General features: G+C 52.6%; 1 protein-coding gene across 1 annotated transcript in view; it reads left to right on the top strand.

Moving 5' to 3' along the window:
• UNC5B (unc-5 netrin receptor B) overlaps positions 1-25,564 on the top strand; it is a 55,382-nt gene extending 29,818 nt beyond the window's left edge. The window contains exons 2-17 of the mRNA XM_066191906.1: positions 7,339-7,560; positions 11,878-12,021; positions 13,161-13,264; positions 13,815-13,995; positions 14,547-14,714; positions 15,720-15,884; positions 16,572-16,604; positions 17,111-17,305; positions 17,656-18,048; positions 18,637-18,724; positions 18,808-18,976; positions 19,073-19,306; positions 20,153-20,302; positions 20,576-20,740; positions 21,892-22,079; positions 22,814-25,564. Of these exons, the coding sequence (XP_066048003.1) occupies positions 7,339-7,560; positions 11,878-12,021; positions 13,161-13,264; positions 13,815-13,995; positions 14,547-14,714; positions 15,720-15,884; positions 16,572-16,604; positions 17,111-17,305; positions 17,656-18,048; positions 18,637-18,724; positions 18,808-18,976; positions 19,073-19,306; positions 20,153-20,302; positions 20,576-20,740; positions 21,892-22,079; positions 22,814-22,979 (2,765 nt within the window). The 3' untranslated portion in view covers positions 22,980-25,564. The remainder of the gene's footprint in view (positions 1-7,338; positions 7,561-11,877; positions 12,022-13,160; positions 13,265-13,814; positions 13,996-14,546; positions 14,715-15,719; positions 15,885-16,571; positions 16,605-17,110; positions 17,306-17,655; positions 18,049-18,636; positions 18,725-18,807; positions 18,977-19,072; positions 19,307-20,152; positions 20,303-20,575; positions 20,741-21,891; positions 22,080-22,813) is intronic.
• Positions 25,565-25,754: the final 190 nt, after the last annotated feature.

Here is a 25,754-nt window from a genome sequence, read left to right as displayed (position 1 = left end):
TTAAAAATAGCATCGTAGCTCAGTAAACAGAACAAAACTAGACAAGAGGACCGTGACAATGGAATTAAAATAGCACAAAGGGAAATGTCTGTGCCCGTAACAAGAACCAGCGCTAGATGAAATTTGGAGATAGTTTTCCAACAAAACTGCTTCCCTGAAGGGAATGTATACAACAGCACAAAAGAAGCCAGCACAATAGAGTGTAGCAGGGATTTGCTACATAATTCCTCCTTTTTTTTCTTTCTTTCTTTCTTTCTTTTTTTTTTTTTTATTTTAATTCACTCTCTTTTCCATGGGTATTTACGGGTATCCGCGCAGCTCATGGCTCCAGAGCTAAAACCAGAAACAAGGAACAATTTACTCCAATCTGCCTGTGTCGTGTTGTAAATCCATATAATGAAAAATGAAGAGATTTGTACCATAAGGGATCTCAGCTGTTTACACTTCTCAGGAGGCTTCGCCTTTGATTATCATAATCATAAAGATAAACAAAAGAGTAGTGGCTCCATAAATACTCCGGTGTAACGCATAATCAACAAGATAAATCTCTCCCTTTTCCAACTCCTGGGACGAGAGGTGCTGCCAGAGCCCTGGGTGTTTCTTCTCTGGGGATTGGGGATGGTTCGAGTCTGGGTTGGACTCTTGAGGCTGGCAGGGGCACAGAGGCGTTGCAGTGGGGTGTGCGGGGATTCTGTGGCAGATGCCCAGGGATGCTGTGGTTGGATGCCCTATGCGAGGCTACCCTGCCTTCCTTTACCTTTCAGGCTGCTTTGCAAAAACTTGACCTGAGGATTTAGCTTAAAAGTTGATTTATTTTTATATTTATTTATAAATAAAATAAGTATATTTATTTTGGGGTTTTGATCAATAAGGCTGTTGTATGCAGAAATATCTGTGGGACTGCCCAGCTCCTCCTTCCCACCCTTTTCTCAGCACAGACTTTGCTTTCTTTATTCCTTTCCCTGTCCCCATCCAGTCCTGGTTTAATAAAGGTATGCAGCGAGGGAGGCCAGCTGCAGGCTCTTCCTTTAGCTGGGAGAGGAGGAATCTGCTTATTTTTTTTTTTTTCCAAGGGTATAATTAGGGCTGGCTGGGTGCACCCCCTCATTACCCACGCTGGGGAGGAATGCTCTCTAATTATGAAGTTTGCCTGTCGCCAGGCAGGAGGGACAAGGAGGGACTTCTAACCCGCTGGGAAATGCCTGTCTGTCCATCCCTCTCAGGCTGGGTGGGCTCTGGGAGGAGCTGGAGGCCGTGGAAGGGAGGGATGGGGCTGGCTCGGGGCTGGATGATGCCAAGTTTGGCAGGAAGGGACTGAGAAGCTGCTGGAAGAGGGCAGCCAGGGGAGGAAAAGGAGCTAGATTGTCAGGTAGAGATGCCCGGGGGAAAGGTTAAGTGGTTCTTTCCACCTTCATTTAAATAAGAGTGGTGAGAATGGAGAGGCCAGATGTGGATTCCAGGTGCTTTCCTGGCTGATGGGAGCAGGAGAGGATGGGCTTCAATTTTGGAGGGCCAGAGAGGTAGAACAACACCTTCTGCACAGAACCCCAGCACAGCCCTGGACGCAGCAGGGTGCTGGGTTTCTGTGCTCCAGCCCCTGCTGAGCTGCCAAGTTTGGGGGCACGAGGGTGGTTACCCCATGAGCATGGCATCTCCGTGGCTTTTTGAGCTCAAAATCCAGCCCTGCTCCAGGCTGGAGGTGAGGTAGACTCATGGAATGGTTTGGCTTGGAAGGGACCTTTAGAAATTGTGGACTTCCTACCTCCACCCTGCACAGGGACACCTTCCACCAGACCAGGGTGCTCCCAGCTCCATCCAGCCTGGCCTGACATTCCAGGGACAGGGCAGCCATGGCATCTCCAGGCAACCTATTCTAGGGCCTTACCACCCTCACAAGGAAGAACTTCTCCCATAAATTTCACTTTGAACCCGAATGAACCCAGGCGCTGGGTACCACTGGTTGTCCTTGCTACCCCTGAAGGTTCCACACTCGGTTTTGTGGCTTCTGCTGGCAGCTTGGAGCTGTCCCGTCCCAGGAGGGAGAGGTTAATGAGCCACACTGAGTTAATGAGGCCGGGGGTTACATCAGCCAGCTGCAGCCCTGGGGACCTGTTACATTCCCTGCATCTCACATTCGTCAGCACTTCCCAGCCTGTGTCTGAACAACGCCAGGCTTTCCAAGGCACAGGATTCTGTGGGTTCTGTGCGAGGAGGCAGCAGGGAGAGAGTTGTCTGTGAGTGCCTTCAAATCTCCCAAACCCGTGCTCAGTTACACCCTGTACCTTGGGCTGTGCTCCTTTCTCCCTGCTGTGTCTCCAATGGGATGTGACCCCGGAGAAGGGGCAGTGGGCTGTGGCTTAGTGCGGCATGCCCTGCCTCGTGGAGACTTTGCCTTTGAAGGTGCCACCTGTTGCTGTCACCTCCTCAGAGACGGGACTTCGTGTTGGGGCCCACGTGGGTGTGCAGGAGGCTGAATTTGGCGGAGCAAGGGTGAGAGGGGGATGCTTGGGGAAGAGAGGATGATGTTTGGGGCAGGAAGGATGCTTTTTAGGATGGAAAGTTTGGGGATGTGTTACTGCTGAACATGAAATTGTCCCAATGGCAGTGGAAGCCCACGGGAATAGGACAGGTCTGGGCTGGTGATGCCAGTTCCCCCTGAGCTCAGGAACGAACTGGAAGGTGGTGGGATGCCTTTGTGTCTCTCCAGGGCTGGCAGCAGGGATGCCCTCAGTCAGGCAGGGATTGTGGAATGGCAGGGAGCCATGCCATGGCTCCAGCGTCAGAATTTGCTGGAGTTTAAGTGGCAACAGCACTAATCTCTAAATGAGCCTGTTGATACGTTCTCCCTGGAGGCAACAGGAGGGGGAATTCAGGGCAGGGGGACAGCCCCACTCCAGCCTTTCAGACACCTCCTGGAGCCAAGCCGGTGGCTGGAGCATCCCCTCCATCTCTGTCTCTGGAGCCAGAGCCATTCCCATCCCTGCTGGAGGATTGGGAAGGGGGATTGGGAAGGCAGATGACTCCTCCTGTGGTGCTGGAGATAAGCTGTCATACATTTTTTCATTTCTACAGGAGGATTTTAACCCACCTGGCAGGTTTAACTCTTCCCTGCCAGGCCTTCCCAGGAGCCAGCGGCGGCCCTTAGGCAGGCGGGGACATGGGGAGGTGGAGACAGAAGGGGTTAAGCGTCCACAGCCGCCGAGATTTAGCTGGAGAAACCCAGGCATCCCAGCCTAATCCCTGCATCCCTACATCACATCCCTGCCTGCCTGGTACCGGGAGGAGGGATGGTGGTGGCCGTGGGTGATGGGCAGCCACTAATGCTCCTGTAATCTTCCAAATATTTGGAGGGATAACAATTGCAGGAGAGAGGATTTTAACACTTTCCGGGGGAGGTTTGCTTGGCCATTGCTGCATGGGGAGTTGCTTCCCGGGCTCACCATCCCTGGTGCCACGTGTTTCGGGTGATGGAGGGAGGGTTAAGGCTGGATCCCTGCTCCCTTTGGGGGGTGGGGTGGGTTTGGGGTCATGGATCTTGACAAGTTGCAAACGCTGGCTGCAAACATCTGCAGATCACCCCCCAGGGAACAGATGCTGCGGATAATCCAGCTCAGCCCCAGCAGATTAAAATGTGTGATGAGGGATGGGGAGAGGAAAATAAGTGCCTGTTCCCCTCCTCCCTTTTCCTCTTGTTGCTCCTACTACACTCATCCCTGAGGCTTCAGGATTTGGTCCCATGGGTCGAGCTGGCAGCTGCCCCCTTTTTGTCTCTCCCTCCCCCAAAGAGCTCCAGAGACCCTGTAACACCGTCCCCCCAGTAGTGTGAGATTGTGGGATGGTGACAGCCTGGGACTTCCCAAAAAAAAAAAAAAAAAACCCAGGAGAGATCTGGGAAGCAGGCATCCACCTCCAGCAGGAAGGAGGGAAGCCGGCAGATGGGAACCCCCTGCAGACGTCTGCCAGGGAGATGATTACAGGCAGCGGAGCACGCTCTCAAATATTTATTAGTTTGTCACTGCTGGGAGTTTTATTGCTGGTGTGATTGTAGGACTGGAAATCCCGGCTGTGCAGGGCTCCTTTCCTGCTTTCCCACGCAAAAGCACCTCCCGTGCCTGCTGCTCTTGCGGTCACTGGGCCACGGTGTCACCTGGGGTGGGACCAGAGCCGCAGTGGCAGTGGTCTCTGCAGGTGATGGGGTTGCGCCACTGGGAAAGTGCCGTTTTCTGGGGGGGTATTTTGCAGTTGTGCTGGGCAGCCAGGGCACACGGCAGCAGAAGCAGTTGTTCCTGCACAGGCAGCCGTGTTTCTCCCCCCACCGACTGTGTGTGGATTTCTGGGGGGCCCCTGCATGAGTGTCGGCAGAGTGAGAGGTTTCCCGTGCAGCGGGTGGCTCGGCGTCGGCAACGGGGATGAAAGGCTGGCTTGATGGCTTATGATAAATGTGCCCAGCGTGGTTCTCCTCCCTTTTCTCATCCAAAGTCCCCGTTGTTCCTATGCCTTAATTCTTCCCCAGTGTGTTTAAATAGCAGCGGCCGTTTTATGCTGGAGGAGAATGCCCTGCCCAGCTGCAAATGCTTTTCCCCAGCTAAAATCTGAACAGAAAAATCATCCTCCCCCTTGATTTGCTCCCATCTGTGAGTCTGGGGAGTCTGTGGGGTTTGGGGCTCCGTGGCATGGCCCCAGTTATGAGTCTGCCATGAAAAACCCATCATCCTTTTCCCTTGCCTCCTGTTAGAGCTGCTTTTTTGGCCGCAGATCTTTCCTGGCCAGGAACAAAAGATCTCTCCGCTGTTGTGAGTTTGCAGGATTTTAACTTTACCAACATGCTCCTTGCTTAAAAGGTTCAGGTTTTTTGGGTTCAAACCTTAAACCCAGCAGGTTTTAGTAGCCACCAGAAGCAGATGTTGAATGTGGCTGGTGACACTATCCTATTCCCCCACCCTCATCCCCAGAGTCACTGTGCCCACGTGGAGAAGAACCTTGAAGACCCAGCATGGGCAGACTCCCTCTTGGAGCAGGGTCTGGATGGGATTTTTGGCACCACCAGGAGTGTCTCAGCCCCAAACCTTGTGCTGGGGGCCCAAGGTGGCTCCCACCGCAGCCTTCACCCTTCCTGCTGTAGATGATCCCAGTGAGTCACAAATCCGTCATTTTCATCCCCATCCGGCCGTGACTCATCTCCTCCCAGCTCCCAGATCTTCTGGGATGACCTAAAGTCTTGTTTAGCATCACCAGAGCGGTGGTGAGGTGGGAGAAAACATATTGTTGGTGTTGGCTGTTGGAGAAGGAACTCTCCTCCTGGCCTGTGGTTTCGGATCAGGGCCATGTGTACTTTGGGGTGCCCCTCCATACGGGAAGATCCTTCCAAAAACTGGCTCTTTAGGATACCTGTGCCCATTCCCAGCTCTCAAGCTCAGGTCTGACTTTGCCACAGGGATGCAGGGAGCGTCACATCAGGGAGGTTTTCACACAAGCCCGTGAGTGAAGTTTTGTTGGCTGCCTCTGTTGCCTGTTCGATTATCTCCTGCCAGCCTCCTTTGCCAGGGAATTTAGAGCCGTGGCGTCGAAGCGGGTTTTGAAATTAACAAAAAAAACCCAACACACAACCAACAAAACAACAACCCGGTGGATAAAAAATTGAGTAGCAAATTCAAAGAGGAGATATTTGCTGCTGTGATAGGTAAAAGGCTGGTCAGCAGGAGAGGGGAGCAGGAGCAGTGGCCTGAGGTGGTCACAGGGAGCAGCAGGTGGGATTGTTCAGGGTGGGGGTCGCACACCTAGGCATTCCCTGTCTCCCTGCCTGCCAAAGGGCCTGGGAAAATTACAGGTTTGCAAGTGAGATGGGGAGGAAATAACCAGCAGCAGAGAGGTGGGCAAGAGCCAGCCAGAGAAAGAGAGAGAAATTAGCCCGGAGTTTAATTCATTGTTTCCAAAAGAGCAGTTAATGGATTATGACAAATGTCCTACCGCTCTCCCTTAGTGCTGTGTTAAATGGAAATGGAAAGTCAATTTTCCTAAATGGATTTTAAACGACTGACCTCGTGCATTTTTTTTTTCCCCTCACTGATTTTTGCTCGGGAGGAAGCTTGGTCATCTTGTTTTCTTGATGCATCTGATTATATTTTTTTCTCTTCCTCCTCCTCCTCCTCCTCCTCACAGCTTGGGGTTCTGATTCTTTCTGTGCAGCACTGCTCCTTGCCAAGGGTGATGAAGGGAGTGGGCTCCTTTCTTTTCCCTGCCAGCTCTGGAGATGTTATCGCAGGGCTGGGGATATTTACTGTTTTCCTGCACACTGCAGTGCCTGGAGTTGAGAATCGCAGGTCTGGCTGGGGGAAGAGAGGAGGAGGAAAAGCTCATAACTCCTTTGAGTGTAAAGAAAAGCCTTGAGATGTGACCTGACTGCTAGTGAGATTCCCAGGAACAACAGGTTAAGCAGCAGCATCCCTGTGCACCTGTGTGGGGGTTTTTATTACTCCTGTGATATTTGGGGTTGATCTTAATGGGCTGGAAACAGGTCTTCTGCAGATGATGTTCAGCTTCAGTCAGAGCATCTTCCCAAGCTGCTGCGGGGCTCCCACTCCTAAGGGATAACGTTCCTATGTGAGCACTGAGCTGCTCACCCCTTTCCAAGTTTTTTCTTGACCTGGCCTGAGCAGACATGACCTCCAGTTGTTTTTGCATTTAGATGGCTTTTGAAAGCAAAGAAGCAGGAATACGAAGCTCCCCAGGGCACAGCCCCCCATTTTCTGGGATAGTGTGAGTCCTCGTGGCACCTTTGGGTGATGTTCTCTGGAGGTAGCTGGGCTGGAAGCCCGCCTGTTGGGTGATGCTGAAATCCAAGTGTTGGCAGGAGGTGAGATTCCCAAATGCAGCTCCAATGAAGGTGTGGATGTCTGACATTTGTGCTGGGGGTATGGTCAGCATTCCCAGCACAAGCTCTGCCAGCATTTTGCTCGGAGCATGCCTATGCATTCCTCAGGGCTATGAGACTTGGGCTGGGGGACACCAGCCCCTCTGGAACCTCTCTGTCCCTGTCACTATCTCTGGACCTGGGTTTGTTTTGCTTTTCCCCTCACAGTATCCTCTAGTGAGATCACCCAGGCTTTGGGCTCGGGGTATGGATCGGGGGGTCGGTACCCAGGTGAAACCCACAGGGATTGATCCCACAGCTCTGCAGCTCACAGGGGTTTGCCTTGCTGGTTTCTGAGGAGCCTCCAGCCCTCTTCTTGCTTTCCCACACATCCTCAGCTGTTGCTGCCAGCACCGTGTGCCGGGCAGGGAGGGAGCAGGGGGGCTGGGGACATGGTGCACCTCCCGACCCTCTGGGTCTCCTGGCAGGGCTGGAGTACAGCGACGTGCTGCCTGACTCCTTCCCATCGGCGCCAGCGGAGACGCTCCCGCACTTCCTGCTGGAGCCGCAGGACGCCTACATCGTGAAGAACAAGCCCGTGGAGCTGGTGTGCCGCGCCAACCCCGCCACGCAGATCTACTTCAAGTGCAACGGCGAGTGGGTCAACCAGAACGACCACGTCACCAAGGAGACCCTGGACGAGGTCACCGGTGAGCAAAGCCACCCCAGCATCCCTTTGCCTTCCCATCTTTTGCTGCTTTCCACGCCCTTTTCCCTCTTGCCACATCCACACTGGTGATGGTTCTCCTCCAGGCAGACTTCCCAGACCATTGGTGAAAGCACCGTGGTGGTGCTGTGGTGCTTCCACACCTCCCAGAAGCTTGTGGATGTCACCCTGCCTGATTTCACGCTTAAGTTTGTGCAGGACTTGGCGTTCTTGAAGGGGATTTTGAAGGCAGCACGTTTAAATCCATCACCCACACCCCCCCCCCCCAACCCAACAAAAAACCAACCAACAACAAAAAAACCCAACCAACCAACCAAAAAGAGCCACCCAAAAAAACCCCACAAACAAACAAAAAAAACCAAACAACCAAACCCACAACACCCCCCCTCCAAAAAAAACAAAAAATGGAAAAAAAAAAACCAAACCAAAAAAAAACCCCCAAAAAACCAGGACTGCTTTCCTACAAAATGCCTAATCAACATGTAGGAGTCATTGCCAGGAGGGGTGGCAAAGGCTGGCAGCTTATGCAGGTTCACAGAGGGATTAAGTGTTTAATGGGTAATGAGAGCAATTGCAGGTAGGTTTTGAAATGCCTGTTGATGGCAAATGAGCTCTTTCCTGCCTCAGAGGATAAGTCAGCCTCTGGCTGCCTGGAACAGGGTGAGAAGGTGGCTTAAGCATTTTAGGGGGAGTTCTACTCCATGGGATTGAGCTCTGCAGAGCTGCTTGGTCCATGCCTTGAAACATCCTGGCATGAGAACAAGATGTGGGGTTGGACATAGCATGTAATCAAGTAGATTTGCTAAAATTGGGATGCTTTAGCTCGGCACCCTCTTTTCTGCACCAGTTTCGGTACCTGTGACTGATCAGGAGTGGAGGAAAGCAGTCACGTTTCCCCTGTAAGATCTGCCCTCTGCAAATCCTTGCGCATGTGGCGTCCGGAGGGCTTTAAATCAAGGCAGCCTTTTGAACTGCAGTGGTGTTGGCCTTGGAAGGCAGGCTGGGCTTAGAGGAGAGACTTCACGAGCCTGGAGGAGCCACCAGTATTTTAACAGAATCTCCTCTTGTCCCTACAATTTTTCCCACAGCCTTGACCTTCCCTGGTGTCTCTTGCTCTCCACCCTGTAGTAGCCATGAGCCGATCTGTGCTCAGGTGCATCCCTGAACCTGCTCAGTAAAGGGAAGATCCTTTCTTTCCTCAGTAGCTTTTTGAGCCTTTCCTCCTAAAGCTGCTTTAGTCATCCATGGGGTAGAGGAAAAACAGGCAGAGATGCCCAGGCAGGCTGTCCCTTTGCCTCTCTGGAGGCTGATAGGAGCCAAAGACACTGTTTCTCTCTCTCCCGAGGTGCATTACCACCTCCCAGAATTTGCAGAGGCCAGGTTTGACCACTGCAGGGCAGAGTCACTGCTGGTCAGTGACTGAGCAGCCTTTGCCAGGGGGTTTTTAATTTATTTATAACATCTGGCCACACTGGGTTTAGCCAAAGGTCTGCACGCAGTGGTGGAGGATGCTTAGGGGAAGATCGTGGATCCAGGACAAGGAGGGAGCAACGGAGCTGCCCTGTCACCCTCCCAGCTTTCCACCATTCACAGTCAGGGACTCCCAGCTCTGGTGGCAACATCTGAGCAGTGTGGTCCAGCCCTGGGTGGAATCACCCCTTGTTAATTTGTCTAATTGCTGTCAGGACTCGTTTCTCTGGAGTATCCTGTAGGAGGGGTTCTCATGCCTTAGTGATGTGCAGTGTGGAAAGAAACTCTATTTCATAGACTCGTGGAATAGTTTGGGTTGGAAGGGACCTTAAAGATGATCTAGTCCAACCCCCTGCCATGGGCAAGGACACCCTCCACTAGCCCAGGTTGTTCCAAGCCCTGTCCAGCCTGGCCTGGAACACTCCCAGGGATGAGGCAGCCATGTGGGCAACCTGTTGCTGTGGGAACTCATTTGCTTTGGTCCAGCATCTCCCTCTCAGAGTCCAGCCTGCTGTGTGCGGGCGATTTGGGAAGGAAGCAGCATACACTTTCCTCATCCAGGCTTCAAAGGTGGCACTGCTGCTATCAGGGAGTGAACTGACAGTGCCTGCAGGTGATGCTGCGCATGTAAAAGCTGCTGGTGTGGGCATCTCTGCCTGGCAGCCTCCCTAAGGAAAACGGATCTGGAGCCAAAGTGGTTTAACTAAGTGCGAAAAAATCTGCATTTGCAGTGCCTGGCGTTGTTAGGGAAAGCTGCCAGAAAGGGGAAGAGCCAGGCACAAAGGCACGGGTTAACACATTTACTTTTCAAGTGTCCTTGGTTAAAAGCTTGGGCAAAGGGACCTTTAAGAAGAAGGGGGAAAAAAAAAAAGAAACTTTTAAGATGACGTGTCTTGAATGAGCCTGGCTCAGTAATGCTCTGACTGCGTCTGATCCAAAACATTTCATGTGGAAGAAAGCAAAAATAGGCCAAGTCAGAGAGGATAATTCGGCTGGGTGAGGAGGGCCAGGTGGGAAGAGCGGCTCTGTTTGGGTGCCTGGAAGCCCTTAGGAAGTCACTCCTGTGTGCCATGAGCTCGGTCTTCAGTTTTGGGTGTCACTGCTTTTAGTGGGGACAGAGGTGGGGCATTTGCAGAATGCTTCTCACATTTCCAGGCTGCTCACCCCACCAGAGCTTCCTCGATAGACAAGATGGATTGGAGCCATATCTCCATCCTAGATCCTTTTAAAATCCCGAAGTTTCCCAAAAGTGCTTGGCCCAAATACCTTTGCTTTTGGGGTTTTCTTGTTGTGGGTTTGGGTTTTTTTGGTTTTTTTGGGTTTTTTTTCCTTCCCCTGAGTAGTGACAAAATAAATTGTATTTCCTTGTCAGCTCTTCTGCAGGAAGGTGGCAGGGAGACAGTAATTGCTCCTCACAGCACTGGGAGTGAGTTGCAACAAAATTACAGCCGGGGAGCATAGGACTTTGGATCACTGTGAAATTGAGGTCTTTTAAAAATAGAAACTGAAAAGAAAAAATAGGCAGGTATTGCTTAAAATAAGGAAAAGTAAGCACCGAGTCCCTCCCACCCTCGGTGATGATAATTGTTGCTGCTGCAGTCCAGGGGACCGTGTCCTGGTTGTGAGGGTGTCACCTTTGCCATTGCCCCCCTGCCATGGCCGGGCTGATTCCTCTAAGACTTAATTTGTCTTGTTATATTTGTATTCAAGTGGCACAGACAAGGGTGGTTTCTCCCCACAACAAAGCCTGGGGGAAGCGTCCTTCAAACCCTGGTGGGGGTAAAGGGGTCCAGACAGGGATGTTGGTGAGGTGGGAGAGAGCTGGTGAAAGAGGGCGATGTCTTGAGAAACAGTGAAGAGATTCTGGTCCTGCTCAGCTGGACTGGGGGGGGGGGGAAAGAGGCACTCCTATGTGATCCATGCCCTGGCTTCATCCCCAAACCATCCTTCAGAGGAAACAGTCTCCTTGATTTGAGAGATGCCAACCCCAGATGAGAAGCCTCCAACTCTCTGTCCTCCAATGTTGCATTTTATTTTTTGTTTTTTTTTTTTTTTTGCTAGAGTTGGGATTAAATGTGCGAGATGGTATTTTTTGCACTTAAATGTTTATTAATTTTTATTTATATTACAGTTTTACGTACTGTGAGTTTTACAGTACTTCCAGCTAACAAAGTAAAAATGGCCCCTATCTTTTTTCTGTAAGGTTTTCAAGGATAAACTGTTTAATTAAGGAATTATATTTGAATTATTTTTACTTTTAATTTAATAACTATTTGTGGTTTGTAATGTGGACTTTTCCATTTAATTTTAAAATACTCCTTAGATTTATGAAGAAGAAGGTGAAAAAGGATTAGCTTTTGCCTTAAAACTTTTATTTTGTTTTATATTTATAATTATTAGATATACATATTCGATATAATTATTATATATTATATCTAGAATTATATATATATTATTATATTTTAAAACTTAAAACTTAAAGTTTTCTGCCATGTGATATTATTCACTTTTATTTAAACGATATACTTATATTATTATTCTAAAACTTTAAATGTTAAGTTGTCTACTACGCGATATCGTACACTTTTATTTAAATGACATACTTGTAATCTCAGCTTTATTATTCAATTTTGGAAGTTTTTTCCTACAGTTTTAGGTCAAACGCAGTGTTTCCTTGCCGGGGGTCAGTGCTTGTCAGCAGGGAAAGTCTAAAAATTCTCAGTGGCCAGGGTTCCAACGCTCCAGCTTCGCACACGCACCGCCCCTGTCGGGCGCTGCCTCGGTTTCCCCGCTCCTGCCCGTCTGATGGCACGCCTGTGTCCCCTTGCAGGGCTGCTGGTGCGGGAGGTGCAGATCGAGGTGTCCCGGCAGCAGGTGGAGGAGCTCTTCGGCCTGGAAGATTACTGGTGCCAGTGCGTGGCCTGGAGCTCGGCGGGCACCACCAAGAGCCGCCGGGCCTACGTCCGTATCGCCTGTGAGTGCTGCTCCCGCCTCCAAAGCCTCGCTCCTGCTCCTGTTTCTGACCGGTCTGGGATGACCCATCCTTGCTGGATGAGCCTGGTTTTCTCTCCTCACGCACCCCAGCTATAGCTTTGCTTCCGAGAGTCGCCGTCCCCTCCTGCCAGGGCGGCGGCACTGCCAGGGTTAACGCCGCATTGCCCAGCGGCGTGCTCGGCGCTTCCCGGGGTTTTATTATCCTTAATAATCCAGCGGATGGCACCTTGCATGCCTGAATCAGCGACTCCGTGTCCTCCGTGTCTCTGCTGTCACATGTCACTGCCCTCAGCTGCTGTTTGGGGCTGCCAGCCTGATTAAAGGCGAGTCAGTCGGGCTGGGCCCACCTGAATTTGCTCGATTAGCGCATGAGATGGCGGAGCTACAGGAGGACAGCCAGGCTTCCCCAGTCCCAAACGGATTTTGCCATTAGAGGGTTAATAATCCGGCATGTTATCCAAAACAGAGCGGGCTGATGTTGCTGAAGGGTTTAGTCTGGGAAAACCACAGGCTCAGAGAATTGTAGAATCACAGGAAGGTTTAGGTTGGAAGGGACCTTAAAACTCACCTCATTTCACCCCCATGCCCTGGGGATTGTCACCCTCCTCCAGACCAGCTTGCTCCAAACCCCCCTCAAGCCTGGCCTTGAACACTTCCGTGGTGTTTTTTGGAGCAGAGGGTTCAGGAGCCGCATGGAGAGGTCTGGGAGTTGTAGCAGAGGATTGCAGCACCATCTAGTGCTGCTCCTGCTCCTTCCCAGCCTCTGGAGCAGGACACTGCTGTGTCCCCCACATCCCGAGGGGCTCTGCTGGGAGGGATGAAGAAACAGTGGATAAGCTGAGGTTAGCCCCAAAGGGAAAAGAAAGGATGGGGTATAAGCTTGCAAGCACATGAAGGAGGAAATGTATCATCCTTGAGCACCATGTGCTGCCCCAAATCCATCCTGGAAAACATGGTTCTTCAGCGCCTTCCTCCCAGGGCACGTTTTGCCCTGGTTGTCTATGCTAGAGGGACTTCCTAACTTGAGGGTGCTTGGTGCTGAGGTGCTCACCAAAGTTTTGGAGGCTGCCCTGTTCCTGCTGCAGGCTGGTAACCCCTGGCTTTTCCTAACCCTCCCAGACCTACGGAAGAACTTTGATCAGGAGCCACTGGGCAAGGAGGTCCCGCTGGAGCATGAGGTGCTGCTGCAGTGCCGCCCACCCGAGGGGGTCCCACAGGCCGAGGTGAGCGGCTCCTGAAGGAATGCATGGTGGGACGTCCCACCCCACCCCACCACATCCCATCCTATTCCATTCCATCCCATCCCATCCCATGCCATTGCATCCTGGATGATCTCCTGTCAGCTCTCATTCAGCAGAACGGTTTATTTTGGGCAGCACCTGCTCAGCACACTTCTCCCACACTTCCTGAGGTGCCTCAGAGGGAAGATCTGACAAGAAAGCACCCAATGAGTTGTCTGGATGGGAGCGGTCACCAGTGGGAGCTGAGGGCTGGGAAAATCAGTACGGGTGGGTTTTCCTGCCAAGGTAGTGGAGCTCTCCTTGCCCACAGCTCCGTCAGCCACTGGGAGCTGTGTGTTGGAGGGAGCCACAGTGTTTCATGCTTGGCCAAAATACCAGCAAGGTGCCCCAGTCAGGCCTGGTTTGGCCCATTTTTCGAGGAGAAATAAATCCAGTCAGAAGCGAGGTTGTCCAGTCAGTTCTTAAAGTGCTGAGGACATCAATCCATTGGTCTTGGTGATGGCTTAATCCCCACCCCTTCCCCTTCTTCCAGGTGGAGTGGCTGAGGAACGAGGATGTCATCGATCCAACCCAGGACACCAACTTCCTGATCACCATCGATCACAACCTAATCATCAAGCAGGCCCGGCTGCTGGACACCGCCAATTACACCTGCATGGCCAAGAACATAGTGGCAAAGCGCCGGAGCACCACGGCCGCCGTCATTGTCTACGGTACCGGCCCGCATGCCGGGGAGGGGACCTTTGGTGCTGGCCGTGTCTCCAAACCAAGGGGGAATATGGGCACTTCCTGGGAGTGGTAGGAGTGAGTTGAGCGCATTACATTAGGTGATAACCATTATCTGCAGAGCAGGAGCCTCTGATGGATTCCACAGGCAGTAAGGAGAGGTTTGAGGGGTGGGGGTGGACGTATTTCCGAGCATTCTCAGCTGGGTAGGATCATGGGTGGAGGTTGGATCCAGATGGATTGCTCTGACTCTCAAAGCAGTTGGAAAGCTGTACTTGGCTGAATTTTGCTGTGAAATCAAAGCTCTCCTCAGGGCCAGTCAAAAATATTTGCCAAGTGGAAAAAGAACCAAAGCAGCCTTGAGCATCTCGGGCATGGATGGGGTGGTGACGCAAGAGGGAGTTTTGTGGTTTGCTGTTCATGAGGCTGAGCTGTAACAGGGGGTCACAGGAGGTGTAAGAACTCAAGGCTTAGCTCCAGGCTGAGGCTTAGCTGATGGATTGGGCTCCAGAGTTAACTCTGCCCATCTCCTCTGCAGTGAATGGTGGCTGGTCCACTTGGTCCGAGTGGTCTCCGTGCAATAACCGCTGTGGCCGGGGCTGGCAGAAGCGCACTCGGACCTGCACCAACCCCGCGCCCCTGAATGGGGGCTCCTTCTGCGATGGGCAGCCCTTCCAGAAAATCACCTGCACCACCCTCTGCCCGGGTAAGGAGGGTTCAGAAACTGCCATGCCCATGCTGCCTGTACCCCAGGCTGTGGTTGGGGTTGTTCAGCCTGGACAAGAGAAGGCTCTGAGGTGACCAAATTCCAGCCTTCCAGTACAAGGGAGCCTACAAGAAACATGCAGAGAGATGATTTATTAGGGCCTGGAGTGACAGCACAATGGAGAACGGCTTCATACAGACAGAGGGCAGGATTAGATGGGATATTGGGAAGAAATTCTTCCCTGTGAGGTTGGTGAGGCCCTGGCACAGGGTGCCCAGAGAGCAGGCACCACCCCTGACACAGGTGAACACAAAATCCATACAGCCATGCTGATTCAAAAAAAAAAATACTTCTCTGTCTCCCCATGGATGGCTTCATTACCAGAGGAAGGATCGATACAGGTTCAGCTGGGGTCTCCTCTTTGGGCTTTGCTGGTGCTGAGACAGCAAACCCCAGCAGGAAGCATTCCTGTCTGAGCTCACACCCCAGTTCCCTGTCTCCCATTGCCCCTGGGCTGCTCATGGGCAGGGACACTGGAATGTGCGGGGAACAGCCTTTTAAAACACAATATATGGAGGCCGACTCGGCCGTGAACTGCAGGAAAACCCAGGTAGGAGCCAGGCTGAGCAAATTAGACGCACAATAAAGACAGGGAAACCAGCGATCCAAAGGGGGATTTTTTTTTTTTCCCCCCAGATGGGGAAAAAAACCATAACGCTCATCTTTAAACTGAAAGAGGAGAGATTTAGATTGGATGTGAGAAAGTGATTCTTTATTCAGAGGAAGGGCAGGCCCTGGCCCAGGTTGCCCAGAGAAGCTGTGGCTGCCCTGGATCCCTGGAAGTGTCCCAGGCCAGGTTGAGCAGGGCTTGGAGAACCCCAGTCTAGTGGAAGGTGTCCCTGCCCACGGCAGGGGGTTGGAACAAGCTGGTCCTTAAGACGCGCAGGGATAACAGTCCCCAGAGCGGGAAGGTTTTCCTGACGCCGCCGTGTCTGGTGCCCGCAGTGGACGGTGCGTGGACGGAGTGGAGCAAGTGGTCAGCATGCAGCACCGAGTGCACCCACTGGCGCAGCCGCGAGTGCGCCGCCCCCGCGCCCCGCAATGGCGGCAAGGACTGCAGCGGCGTGCTGCTGGACTCCAAAAACTGCACCGACGGCCTCTGCCTGCACAGTGAGTACCCGAGAGGGTGGGCACGGGCACGGGGACACGCCCCAGGAGATGCCACTGGCTGTAGCGCTCTGGCATTTTGCCACGCTTTGTTGACTGTGCCTCCGTGCTGATGGAGCAGCCACTGCCACCTGAGTCTTAAGCCATGTTTTTAAAAAGGTGTTTTCAAGCAGATTCATCCCTTCCGGGGTTATTTCTTACCTGGAGGAAGAGATATTGGGGATTTTGGGGGATCTAAATGTGCAGGGGCATTGAGGCCCCTGTTGTCCCTCCCTGTAGGTTTGGGGTCTCTGCTGAAATAAAGCTGGTTGTGGGTAGACAGGGCAACAGGAAGGGTTTCTCAGCCACACCATGAAAACGCCTTCCCTGGGTCACTGCTGAGAGTTCTGGAGGTGTTTTTTTGAGGAAATAAACCCATCATGATGGTAATGGTGCTGCTGCCTGTGAGTGGGCATGCTGAAGGCAGCCAATGCTGCCACCTGCTGCTGTGTGACACCACCGTCCCCTTTGCTGCCTGGGCATGGGGATGTCCTTGTCACCATGCTTCTACCTGGCTTTTGGAATGCCCCAGGGAATGATGCTGATCTCCCACACCCCACTCCCAGGCTGGCTTACCTCCCACTTTCTGTTTCATCTCATCCCCATCATCACCTTCACCTTTTTCTTTTCTAACTTTGTTTTTCCTAACAGATAAAAGAATTCTAAACGAGCCCAAAAGCCACCGTAAGTGCTCATTTCATGGCCATTTTTTTTGTTTGTTTGTTCCTGTGGTTTTGTTCTGTCGAATCCATGGTAGGGGTTCCCTGGCAGCTGGGCAAGGACAGGGTGGGAAGATGGAACAACTGAAGCCCACTCCAAAACTCCTGTGGGCTCCTCAGGGTTGCTGCCTCTGTTATGATGAGGGTTGTTCACAGCTTCGTGAACCTGAGCTGCAGAAACCTGACATTTCTGGGACCCTTGGTGCTCAGGTGAAGTTTGCACGAGCTGTGGCCAGGTGTCCTCCAAAGGTCTGAGGGCTTCACCCTTCCATCTCATTCTCTGGCATTGCTCTTGACTTTCTGCTCTTAGAAAACACCTTCCTTCCTCTTCCTTGCCAGCCTTTCCAGCAGGCCCAGGGCACATCTTTCTGCCCATGCCTGAGTCAGTGGTGGGATTGGGGAGTGATGGTGGGTCTTGACGTGCTTTTCTGCTGCCCCTTTTTTCACCTGCGTGTCTTTAATCCCTCCCAGTGCTGGAGGCCACAGGTGATGTGGCCCTGTACGCCGGGCTGGTGGTGGCCATTTTCGTCTTCATCGTGATCCTCATGGCCGTGGGGGTGGTGGTGTACCGGAGGAGACGCCGGGATTTCGACACGGACATCACAGACTCCTCAGCCGCTCTGACTGGCGGGTTCCACCCTGTCAACTTCAAGACGTCCCGGCACGGTAAGAGCCGAGGAGGTCCTCACCAGCCTTAGGTCAAGCAGAAAGAAAGTCACAGCAGAGGGTGGGTCCCTCACTGGGCTCCCAGTCCTGTTTTCCCAAGGGAATACATTGATTTTTGAAGGCTGAAGTTCACCATGGAAGTGAACATGTGTTGATGGTGGGTATCGGGGCAGCCTGGTGTACTGGAAGATGTCCCGTGGGAGAGGAATGAGACATCATACCAAATGAGATGGTTTTGAAAGTCCGGTCCAGCCCAAACCATCCTAGGATGTCTTCCACTCAAGCAGTACTTTTCCATGCCCATGTTTTCACCCCTGTCTCCATCCCACCTGTGTTTCCTGGTCCCGCAGACAACCCTCAGCTGCTGCACCCGTCAATGCAGCCGGACCTGACGGCCAGCGCGGGAGTGTACCGCGGCCCCATGTACGCCCTGCAGGACTCCTCTGACAAGATCCCCATGACCAACTCCCCGCTGCTGGACCCCCTGCCCAGCCTCAAGATCAAGGTGTACAACTCCTCCACCACCTCCTCCTCGCCGGGGCTGCACGACGGCACCGACCTGCTGGGGGGAGTCCCCGCAGGCGGCACCTACCCGGGAGACACCGCCAGGGACGGCCACTTCACCAGCATGAGGAGCAAAGGCCTGGGCTCCCAGCACCTCCTCAGCCTGCCCCGGGAGCATGGCTACAGCGCCAGCGGCACATTTGGCTACCTGGGGGGAAGGCTCACCGTGCCAGGCACAGGTAAGCCGCAGGCTGGGACTGTGTGGTGGTTGAACCGTCGAGGAGTTGCTCTTGTCCCTGTGTGAGCTGCCCTGTGCCATCCCGAACCTGGGTCAGGGTAGGAAGGCAGAACACCATTCCCAAGCCCGACATCTTAGGCTGGAGGTTACAGCCTCCTTGGGCTTGCCTTGGTCTTTCCCTGCCACTGGTCCAGGGTTAGTGCCTTGCAAAAAAACCCAAAGGTTAGGATTTTGCTTCCTAGTGAAGAAAAAAACATTGGTCTGGCTCATCCTTGCAAGCAGTGCAGCCATGGGACATCCCAGAGAGCTGTGGCTGCCCCATCCCCAGAAGTGTTAAAGGCCAAGATGGACAAGGCTTGGAGCAGCCTGGCATAGTGGAAGGTGTCCCTGCCCAAGGCAGGGGGGCTGGAACTGGGTCTCTTAAGGTCCCTTCCCACCCAAAGCATTCCATATTTCTGTAATCTGGAGGTGTTCCTCTCTGTGCTGCCCTGGCTTCTTGCTCTTCTTGTGCTCTCTGGCTGGGGTGGAGGGTGGTTTCTCCTTCATTCCCGCCTCTGCCTGTGACTAACACCTGTGTGTGCCGTTCCAGGGGTGAGCCTGCTGGTGCCCCACGGGGCCATCCCCCAGGGGAAGTTCTACGAGATGTACCTGGTGCTCAACAAGGCTGACACTGCCCTGTAAGTCACCCTGCTGGCCACCCACTCCTCGTTGGCCACCACGGAGTTCACCCTGTCCAACCTCTGTCCCTGTCCCTCCCCAGGCTGCCCTCTGAGGGCACACAGACAGTGCTGAGCCCGGCAGTGACCTGTGGCCCTACGGGCCTGCTCCTGTGCCGCCCTGTCGTCCTGACCATTCCCCACTGTGCCGACGTCAGCTCCTCAGACTGGATCTACCAGCTGAAAACACAGTCCCACCAGGGAAACTGGGAGGTAAGGGAGGAGCTCAGGCCCTGCAGCCAGCAGAGATCCTGAGGGGCACAGCCCCCTTGGATGACAGGCTGACCCTCAATCTTGATGTCTCTGTAGGAAGTTGTGACCCTGGATGAGGAGACCCTCAACACTCCCTGCTACTGCCAGCTGGAAGCCAAGTCCTGCCACATTTTGCTGGACCAGCTTGGCACCTACGTCTTTGTGGGGGAGTCCTACTCCAGGTCAGCCATCAAGAGGCTCCAGCTGGCCATCTTTGCCCCCACCATCTGCACCTCCCTGGAGTACAGCCTCAAGGTCTACTGCTTGGAGGACACGCCAGATGCTCTGAAGGTAAATATCCCCTTCCCAAAGCTGTTTGTGCTGGCAGCAGGATGCTGCCTGGTGCCTCTCAGGATGGCCTGGCCATGGGGAGCAGACAACCTGATGCAACTGCCTGCAAAGTGATCACAGTGAAATAATGAGGTGTTTACTGCTTTGCCTGTCCTTCCTTGTCCTCTGCAAAGGAAGCAGGGAGGGTGTTGTGTAGCTCCTCTGCTGGGGCCCCTCCTGCAGGCATTGCATGAGAGGTTTGGCTGCAGGGTTTTTATAGATCCTGTGATTTCTGCATGGATCCATGTCTCTCCCTGCTGTGGAAAGGTTTTGTGGCATAGATAACATTCAGTGCATCACGGGAAGCTGGAGTTTGGATGCTTTGGCTACCTGGACGCACCAGTGCTGTGGCTGTTTGATTCCCTGTGACTTGTCCAGCAGATCCTGTTGGGATTGAGATATGGTGCCTCTAGGTGGGGATGTAGGCAGGGCTCTGGCTCCTGGCTTGTCTTTTTCTCCTAGAAGCTGCTGGTGTGATGAAGGGGTGGTGTTAAAAGCAGATAGAGTGGCACCCTTCAAGGGAGTGCCTGACCCCTGTGTTGGAGCTTTGTATTCTCCAGGGAGTACAGAGGCATTTGTGGATGCTCACCTTGGGAAATTCAAGTTTTAGGTGGGGCTGGTGTATGAGATGAGCTGGCAAAGTTCTGTTGGGGTGGCAAAAGCCGTTCTCCATGGACTTGAGTCTGCTGCTGGCTCTTCTTGGCAACTCCTTTCCCCACTCCATCCTGGCTTTGGGTATGGAGGTGGGCGGAGGAGCAGCCTCTGCCCTTCTCCTGGGTTTCACCCTACCCATCCTGCTGCTCACAGGAGGTGCTGGAGCTGGAGAGGACACTGGGAGGGTACCTGCTAGAGGAGCCCAAGCCCCTGCCCTTCAAGGACAGCTACCACAACCTGCGCCTCTCCATCCACGACATCCCCCACGCGTTGTGGAGGAGCAAACTGCTGGCCAAGTACCAGGTGAGGGGCTGACGTGGGGACAGCTGGGCTTCCAGACTGGGAGCACCATCTCCAGCCAGGCTTTGCAGGGCTGTGGGCGTCCTGGGCCTGTCTCCTGGGTTGACTCCCCAAGGGATAGAGGAGGAAGAGGACCAGTTTTCTGGTCTTCTTGGTGGGATGCTCTCTGTGAGATCCTGCTGCCCCATCTCATCCCTGACGGGGTGGCTGGAGGAGGTAGGATCTCCACGGGAGCTGCTGGAGCCTTCGCTGAGCCTGTGCTTTGGTGGCCCACAGGAAATCCCCTTCTACCACATCTGGAGCGGCAGCCAGCGAGCGCTGCACTGCACCTTCACGCTGGAGAGGTACAGCCAGGCCTCCACCGAGCTCACCTGCAAGATCTGTGTCCGGCAGGTGGAAGGGGAGGGGCAGATCTTCCAGCTCCACGTCACGCTGGGAGAGGTGAGCAGAGGGGAGGTGGGGGGGCAGCAGGGGACACGCTTGGACATTTCAGTGATGCCTTGAGAGGCTACCTAGAACAGAGGCTAGACAGTGTAAAGGAATAAAGTAGGCATTTATTAGAAGGACTGCAAAGGATACACCTTGGCCAGTACAAGAGCCCGGCCAGGGCTACACCCAAGATGGATGGCGGGTCGTGAGTTTTCAGATTTCTATAAGTTTTGGTCCATTTACACATTTGTAGGAACATCTGTGGACGGCAGGGAGAGGGAACTCTGCAAACCTGAGACACTCTAAGAAACACGTGGTTTTATTGCAAGGGTCGTGGGTAAAATGGCGTTGCCTCCAGTCACCGGCCTTGGCTGAAGGGATGCCCCAAAGAGGGAAAGGGGGAGAGAGAGAGAGCAGGGTAAGAGAGGTAAGAGCAAGCGGGGTAAGAGAGAGGTAAAAGCTAAGAGTAAGGGGAAAGAGAGCAAGAGCTAAGAGAGTGAGGTCCTTGTTACAATACATTATATCTCCTTTTGTGTTGAATATTCTACTTTACAGTGACCAACTGGTGGGAGATACAAATCCTACAGAACTGCTACATTACCATGTCATTCTGTATTCCAAACTCTAAAGGCTACTTTTCTTTAAAGGCTACTTTACTTTATCTTTATCCTGATACCTTGGGGGGCTACTCCTTGGAGCGCCTTTGTTTGCAATCACCCAACCCATCACCAGTGAATCACTTTCTTCCTGCCTGCCATGCCTACATCTCAAAGCTAGCTTTCCTTTCTATTTCACTCACAGGTTTTATATTTTTAGTATCTCTTGCCAGACAATCATATTTGTAGACTTTTCCTGTCTCACCTTTCCCAACACATAGTGGGGTTAATTGTCCAATTACAGCTTCAGGTTATGAAATCCCATCCTCCCAGGTTGCTCTCCTCAGTTTGCTGTTGTTTGCACTTTTGGGGCCTGAAGCTGCAGTTGCGTCCTTGGTTCTTGGGCGGGAAAAGGATTGTTTTGTCTAACTAAACTGTGGAGAGAACTTGCTAACACTTTATATGAAGCTCAGAGTTACATACTAATGCAGTACAGAATCTGGAAAACGTGAAAGCTAAAACGCAAAGCCTCATCAGCAATGCCTCACCCTGTCCTTCCTGTTCCAGCACGGCAGCTCCTCCGACACCCTCCGCTCCCACCACAGCGGTGCCAGCACCACCACCACCACCCAGGTGGGCCCCTACGCCTTCAAAATCCCCCTGTCCATCCGGCAGAAGATCTGCAACAGCCTGGATGCTCCCAACTCCAGGGGGAACGACTGGAGACTTCTTGCCCAGAAGCTTTCCATGGACCGGTGGGTCTCCCCAGGCTTTGCTTTCCCTTCCTGTGCCCCAGGCAGGGAGGCTTCACTCTGTGCTTCCTGTCAGCTGTAGACATCCACTGAGTTTGTGTCCAGCTGTGTAGGTCCATCCATAAATGGGGATAAAGCTCTGCATAGTCATATCTATCTCTATCCTTGGATATGATTTTTAACTAAAAGAGGAGAGGTTTAGATGAGCTATGGGGAAGAAATTCTTCCCCTGGGGGTGGTGAGGCCCTGGCACAGGCTGCCCAGAGGAGCTGTGGCTGCCCCTGGATCCCTGGAAATGTTCAAATCCAGGTTGGATGGGGCTTGAAGCGCCCTGGGATAAGGGAAGGTGTTCCTGAATCATGGAACTGGATGATCTTGAAGGTTCCTTCCAACCCAAAAAATTCTGGCATCCCCATCTGTGCTACAGTCCTGCATTTCCTGTCACTTTGAATGGTCCTTATTTATCTGTGACAATGACTGTGCCATTCCCACCTGGTTTCACCCCAGCACCAAAGGGCGAAAGGGTAATTTCAGCAAAACAAAGCTTACATTGCTTTTGCGTGAATACTAGCTCTGTCTAAAAACTGCAGAAGGTTTCTCCAGGGCTTTGGCATTTGTGTTACAGCTTTCCCATCAAAGTTTATGTTCCAAACAGGTTTGCTGCTCCAGCATCCTCCCTCCTGCCATCTCCAAAGAGCACCACAGCAGCCCAACCCTCTTCTGCTTCTCCCTTTCAGGTATCTGAACTACTTTGCCACCAAAGCCAGCCCCACCGGGGTGCTCCTGGACTTGTGGGAAGCCGAGCACCAGGACGACGGCGATCTCAACACCCTGGCCAGTGCCTTAGAGGAGATGGGCAAGAGCGAGATGCTGGTGGTCATGGCCACAGAGGGGGACTGCTGATGGTGCTCCCTTTGCCTGGGGGGCCAGGAAGACAAAACAGGGGGTGAGGAAGGGTCCTCCCCCGATGGCAGGGGGAGGCACATCCGTCCTGAGTGGGGAGGGGCCCAGGCCGGCGCTTCTCCTGCATCACTGTCAGCCTTAGAGACCCATCCTCAGCGTTTACAAGCAATTCAAGTATTACACAGCATTCCTCCTCCTCCTCCTCCTCCTCATGGCACGGGGGAGGAATTAGGGCTTCTCGAGTTGGGATGGGGCTTTCCATTTCCTTCTTCTTTTTGGGTTCCCTTCCTCCTCTTTTAATAGCATTTCTGCGTTGAAGAGACGAAAACAATCCAGGCTTAACTTCTGTCAAAGGCTTCAGGCAGCTTAACGAGGCAAATAGGAAAAAAAAAAGAAAAAAAAAAGTTTCTTAGGAAACGCAAATAATTTATTATCCAGATCTTTGGATGTGTCCTTTTTCAAAAAAAAAAAAAGAAAAAAAAGGAAAAAAAAAAGACAGATTTATAAATCTTTTTTTTTTTTTTTTTTTTTTGGTGTGTGAGAGCAAGAGCGTCGCTGTGGTCAGGGTGGCAGAGAGAGATATAGCAATGGACACACTTTTGTAGGGAAAAGCATGTGATCCAAGTTGAGCAAAACGTGTTTACATGTCCTGGGACACCCAGGGAGTCCAGAGGGTGAAGTGCCTCTCCACCCCTCTGGTTCAGGGCCAGCTCAGACCCTTCCCAAGGCTTTTGTCCTTGCAAACTCCCTTTTCCCTGGCAGCGGGAATGACGGGTCCCACTCCACCTGCAAGGAGGGGTGAGGGATGCTGCCCCGTGTTTAGGGTTCAGGGTGAGGAGAGTGCATCCAATTATGGGTATTTTTAATAAATTCTTCCCTGGCATGGTTTGGGGGAGCTTTTTAGGATGACTACGCCTTCATTTACATAACTTCAGTACAAACCAAAGATTTCAGTCCTGCACCAGCCTCTGGACTCGAGGCTAAAGGGGCGGATGTTGCAAACCCAGCAGGATTTTGCAGTGAGCGAGCACCCCACACCTGGGCTTGGGGGTCAGAGGGAGGTGATGAGCAGGTGTAGAGGGGTCAGGGGAGAGCAGGGGCTGGCAAGCTGGGAAGTGGCCACATCAAACCACCTCCACTCCAGGTCTGTGCACTCCTGCCTGGATTTTGATGCAGTGTTTCAGCATGGATTCGGGGAGGGATGCTCTGGTATTCCCAAGCTGTGAAACCAGGCTGAGCATTTTCACATGAGGGACGGCATTGTGAGCAGTGCTCAGGTTTCCATCCCTCACTGCAGCTCCTGTTCTTCCCTGGAATAGGCTTTTTATAATGATGGAGAAGCTGTGGGGTGAACAGAAAGTAATCAAGTGGTAGGCAGGAACGAGGTTCCTCACACAGATATGGTGTCTTGATGATGGTGAAAAATTTAGGTTGCCTGCAGGTAGAAATAGTTCCTCACCGAGTGCTGTATCTTAGAAATTTGTCTGTTTAAAAAAATAAAATAGGAAGGGGGTGGTAAGCTCAGGATTAGACTAGGTCACATGGCTAGGCTGTGGATTCCCCATCAGTGGAAGTATTAGGAGCAATGTCCTGCTCTGGGCTGCAGAGCCCTGGATCGGTGTCATGGAATGCCTGTGTCATCCCACAAAGTGCTGGGCACAGGAGCATGCTCAGGGAGCCTGGAGAGCATCACCTGCACAGGGCAGCTTCTGAGGCACTGATGGAAAGCACTGAGCTGCTCCCTGCTGTGTCTTGGGGTCCCCAGGGGTTCACTTCTTGCTGGGTTTTCAAGGCTGTGGGAGAGAAGGCATCTTTTCCCCTTGTGCTGGATGAGAAAACTGCTGCTGGGTGAGCTCCTGTGTCACATGGGAAGGGGCTTATCCATCCTTTGAGTTGCATCTGACCATTTCTGAGACCCTCTGAGCTAAGGAAGGATAAGCACATTTGGAGAGCAATGAAGACTCAATGGATCAATCCAGCTGCCCGTGGTTTTGAGGGCTCCTTTCTCAGTTCCGCAGTGTTCTCTGAGGGATGGGCTGCTCTTTCACGTTGCCTCAGAATCTCTCTGGCTCCCGTTCTCTGGTTGATGGATCACTGCACCGGGGTGTGTGTCTGTCCGTCCGTCCATCCATCCCTCCTCCATCCTGCCTGTGGGTGCCTCTCTCCATCCCCATCCGTCTGTGTTCATCTTCCCCTTTCTTTGGGCAGGCAGCAGCCACCTGACTTGGCTGAAGTGCATGTTTGGGGAGATTCTCCCCATTTTCTTGACCAGGGAACCTGCAGCAGGAGCAGGGCAGGGGGGATGCAGAGTTTGCCTCCATCTCCCGTGGGTGCCAGCTCCCAGGAGCCCTCCACGTCTCCCTCCATGCCCAGGGGTTTCTGGCAAAGGCAGCCCCGTGGTCCGTGTTGTGCTGGCAGCGTCCATCTCTTGCTCCGAAATGTGTTTCCATATTTATATGTCCAGGGGATAGGCCTGGTGGCATCCTCTAAACCCGCGTCTGTTTATTCTGTAAACTAAAGAACTGTAAATAAAGTTTAGCATTCCTATTGTAACAAATTTAATTTTTATGCAATAAATTATATTTCCTAGTCTAATTAAAAAAAAAAAAAAAAAAGGAAACAATGTGCTCGCTCCTCTCCTGTTCATCGCTCACTGGTTCCTGCTGCGTTTGGCATCTGCAGGGATTGGGGATCCCTGTGAGCATCCCTCCAACCTGCTTTGGGCTCTGCTGCCACAGGCCTGCCGGCGGGAGGGTGTTGCTCTCGGAGTCCCTG

Source organism: Chamaea fasciata, unplaced genomic scaffold, assembly GCF_029207755.1.
Source record: "Chamaea fasciata isolate MVZ Bird 193981 ecotype frontalis unplaced genomic scaffold, bChaFas1.0.hap1 SCAF_9, whole genome shotgun sequence".
In the NCBI taxonomy this organism is placed as follows: domain Eukaryota; kingdom Metazoa; phylum Chordata; class Aves; order Passeriformes; family Sylviidae; genus Chamaea; species Chamaea fasciata.
The sequence above is the reverse complement of the archived record's forward strand: the minus strand, read 5'-3'. Positions and strand labels throughout refer to the sequence as shown.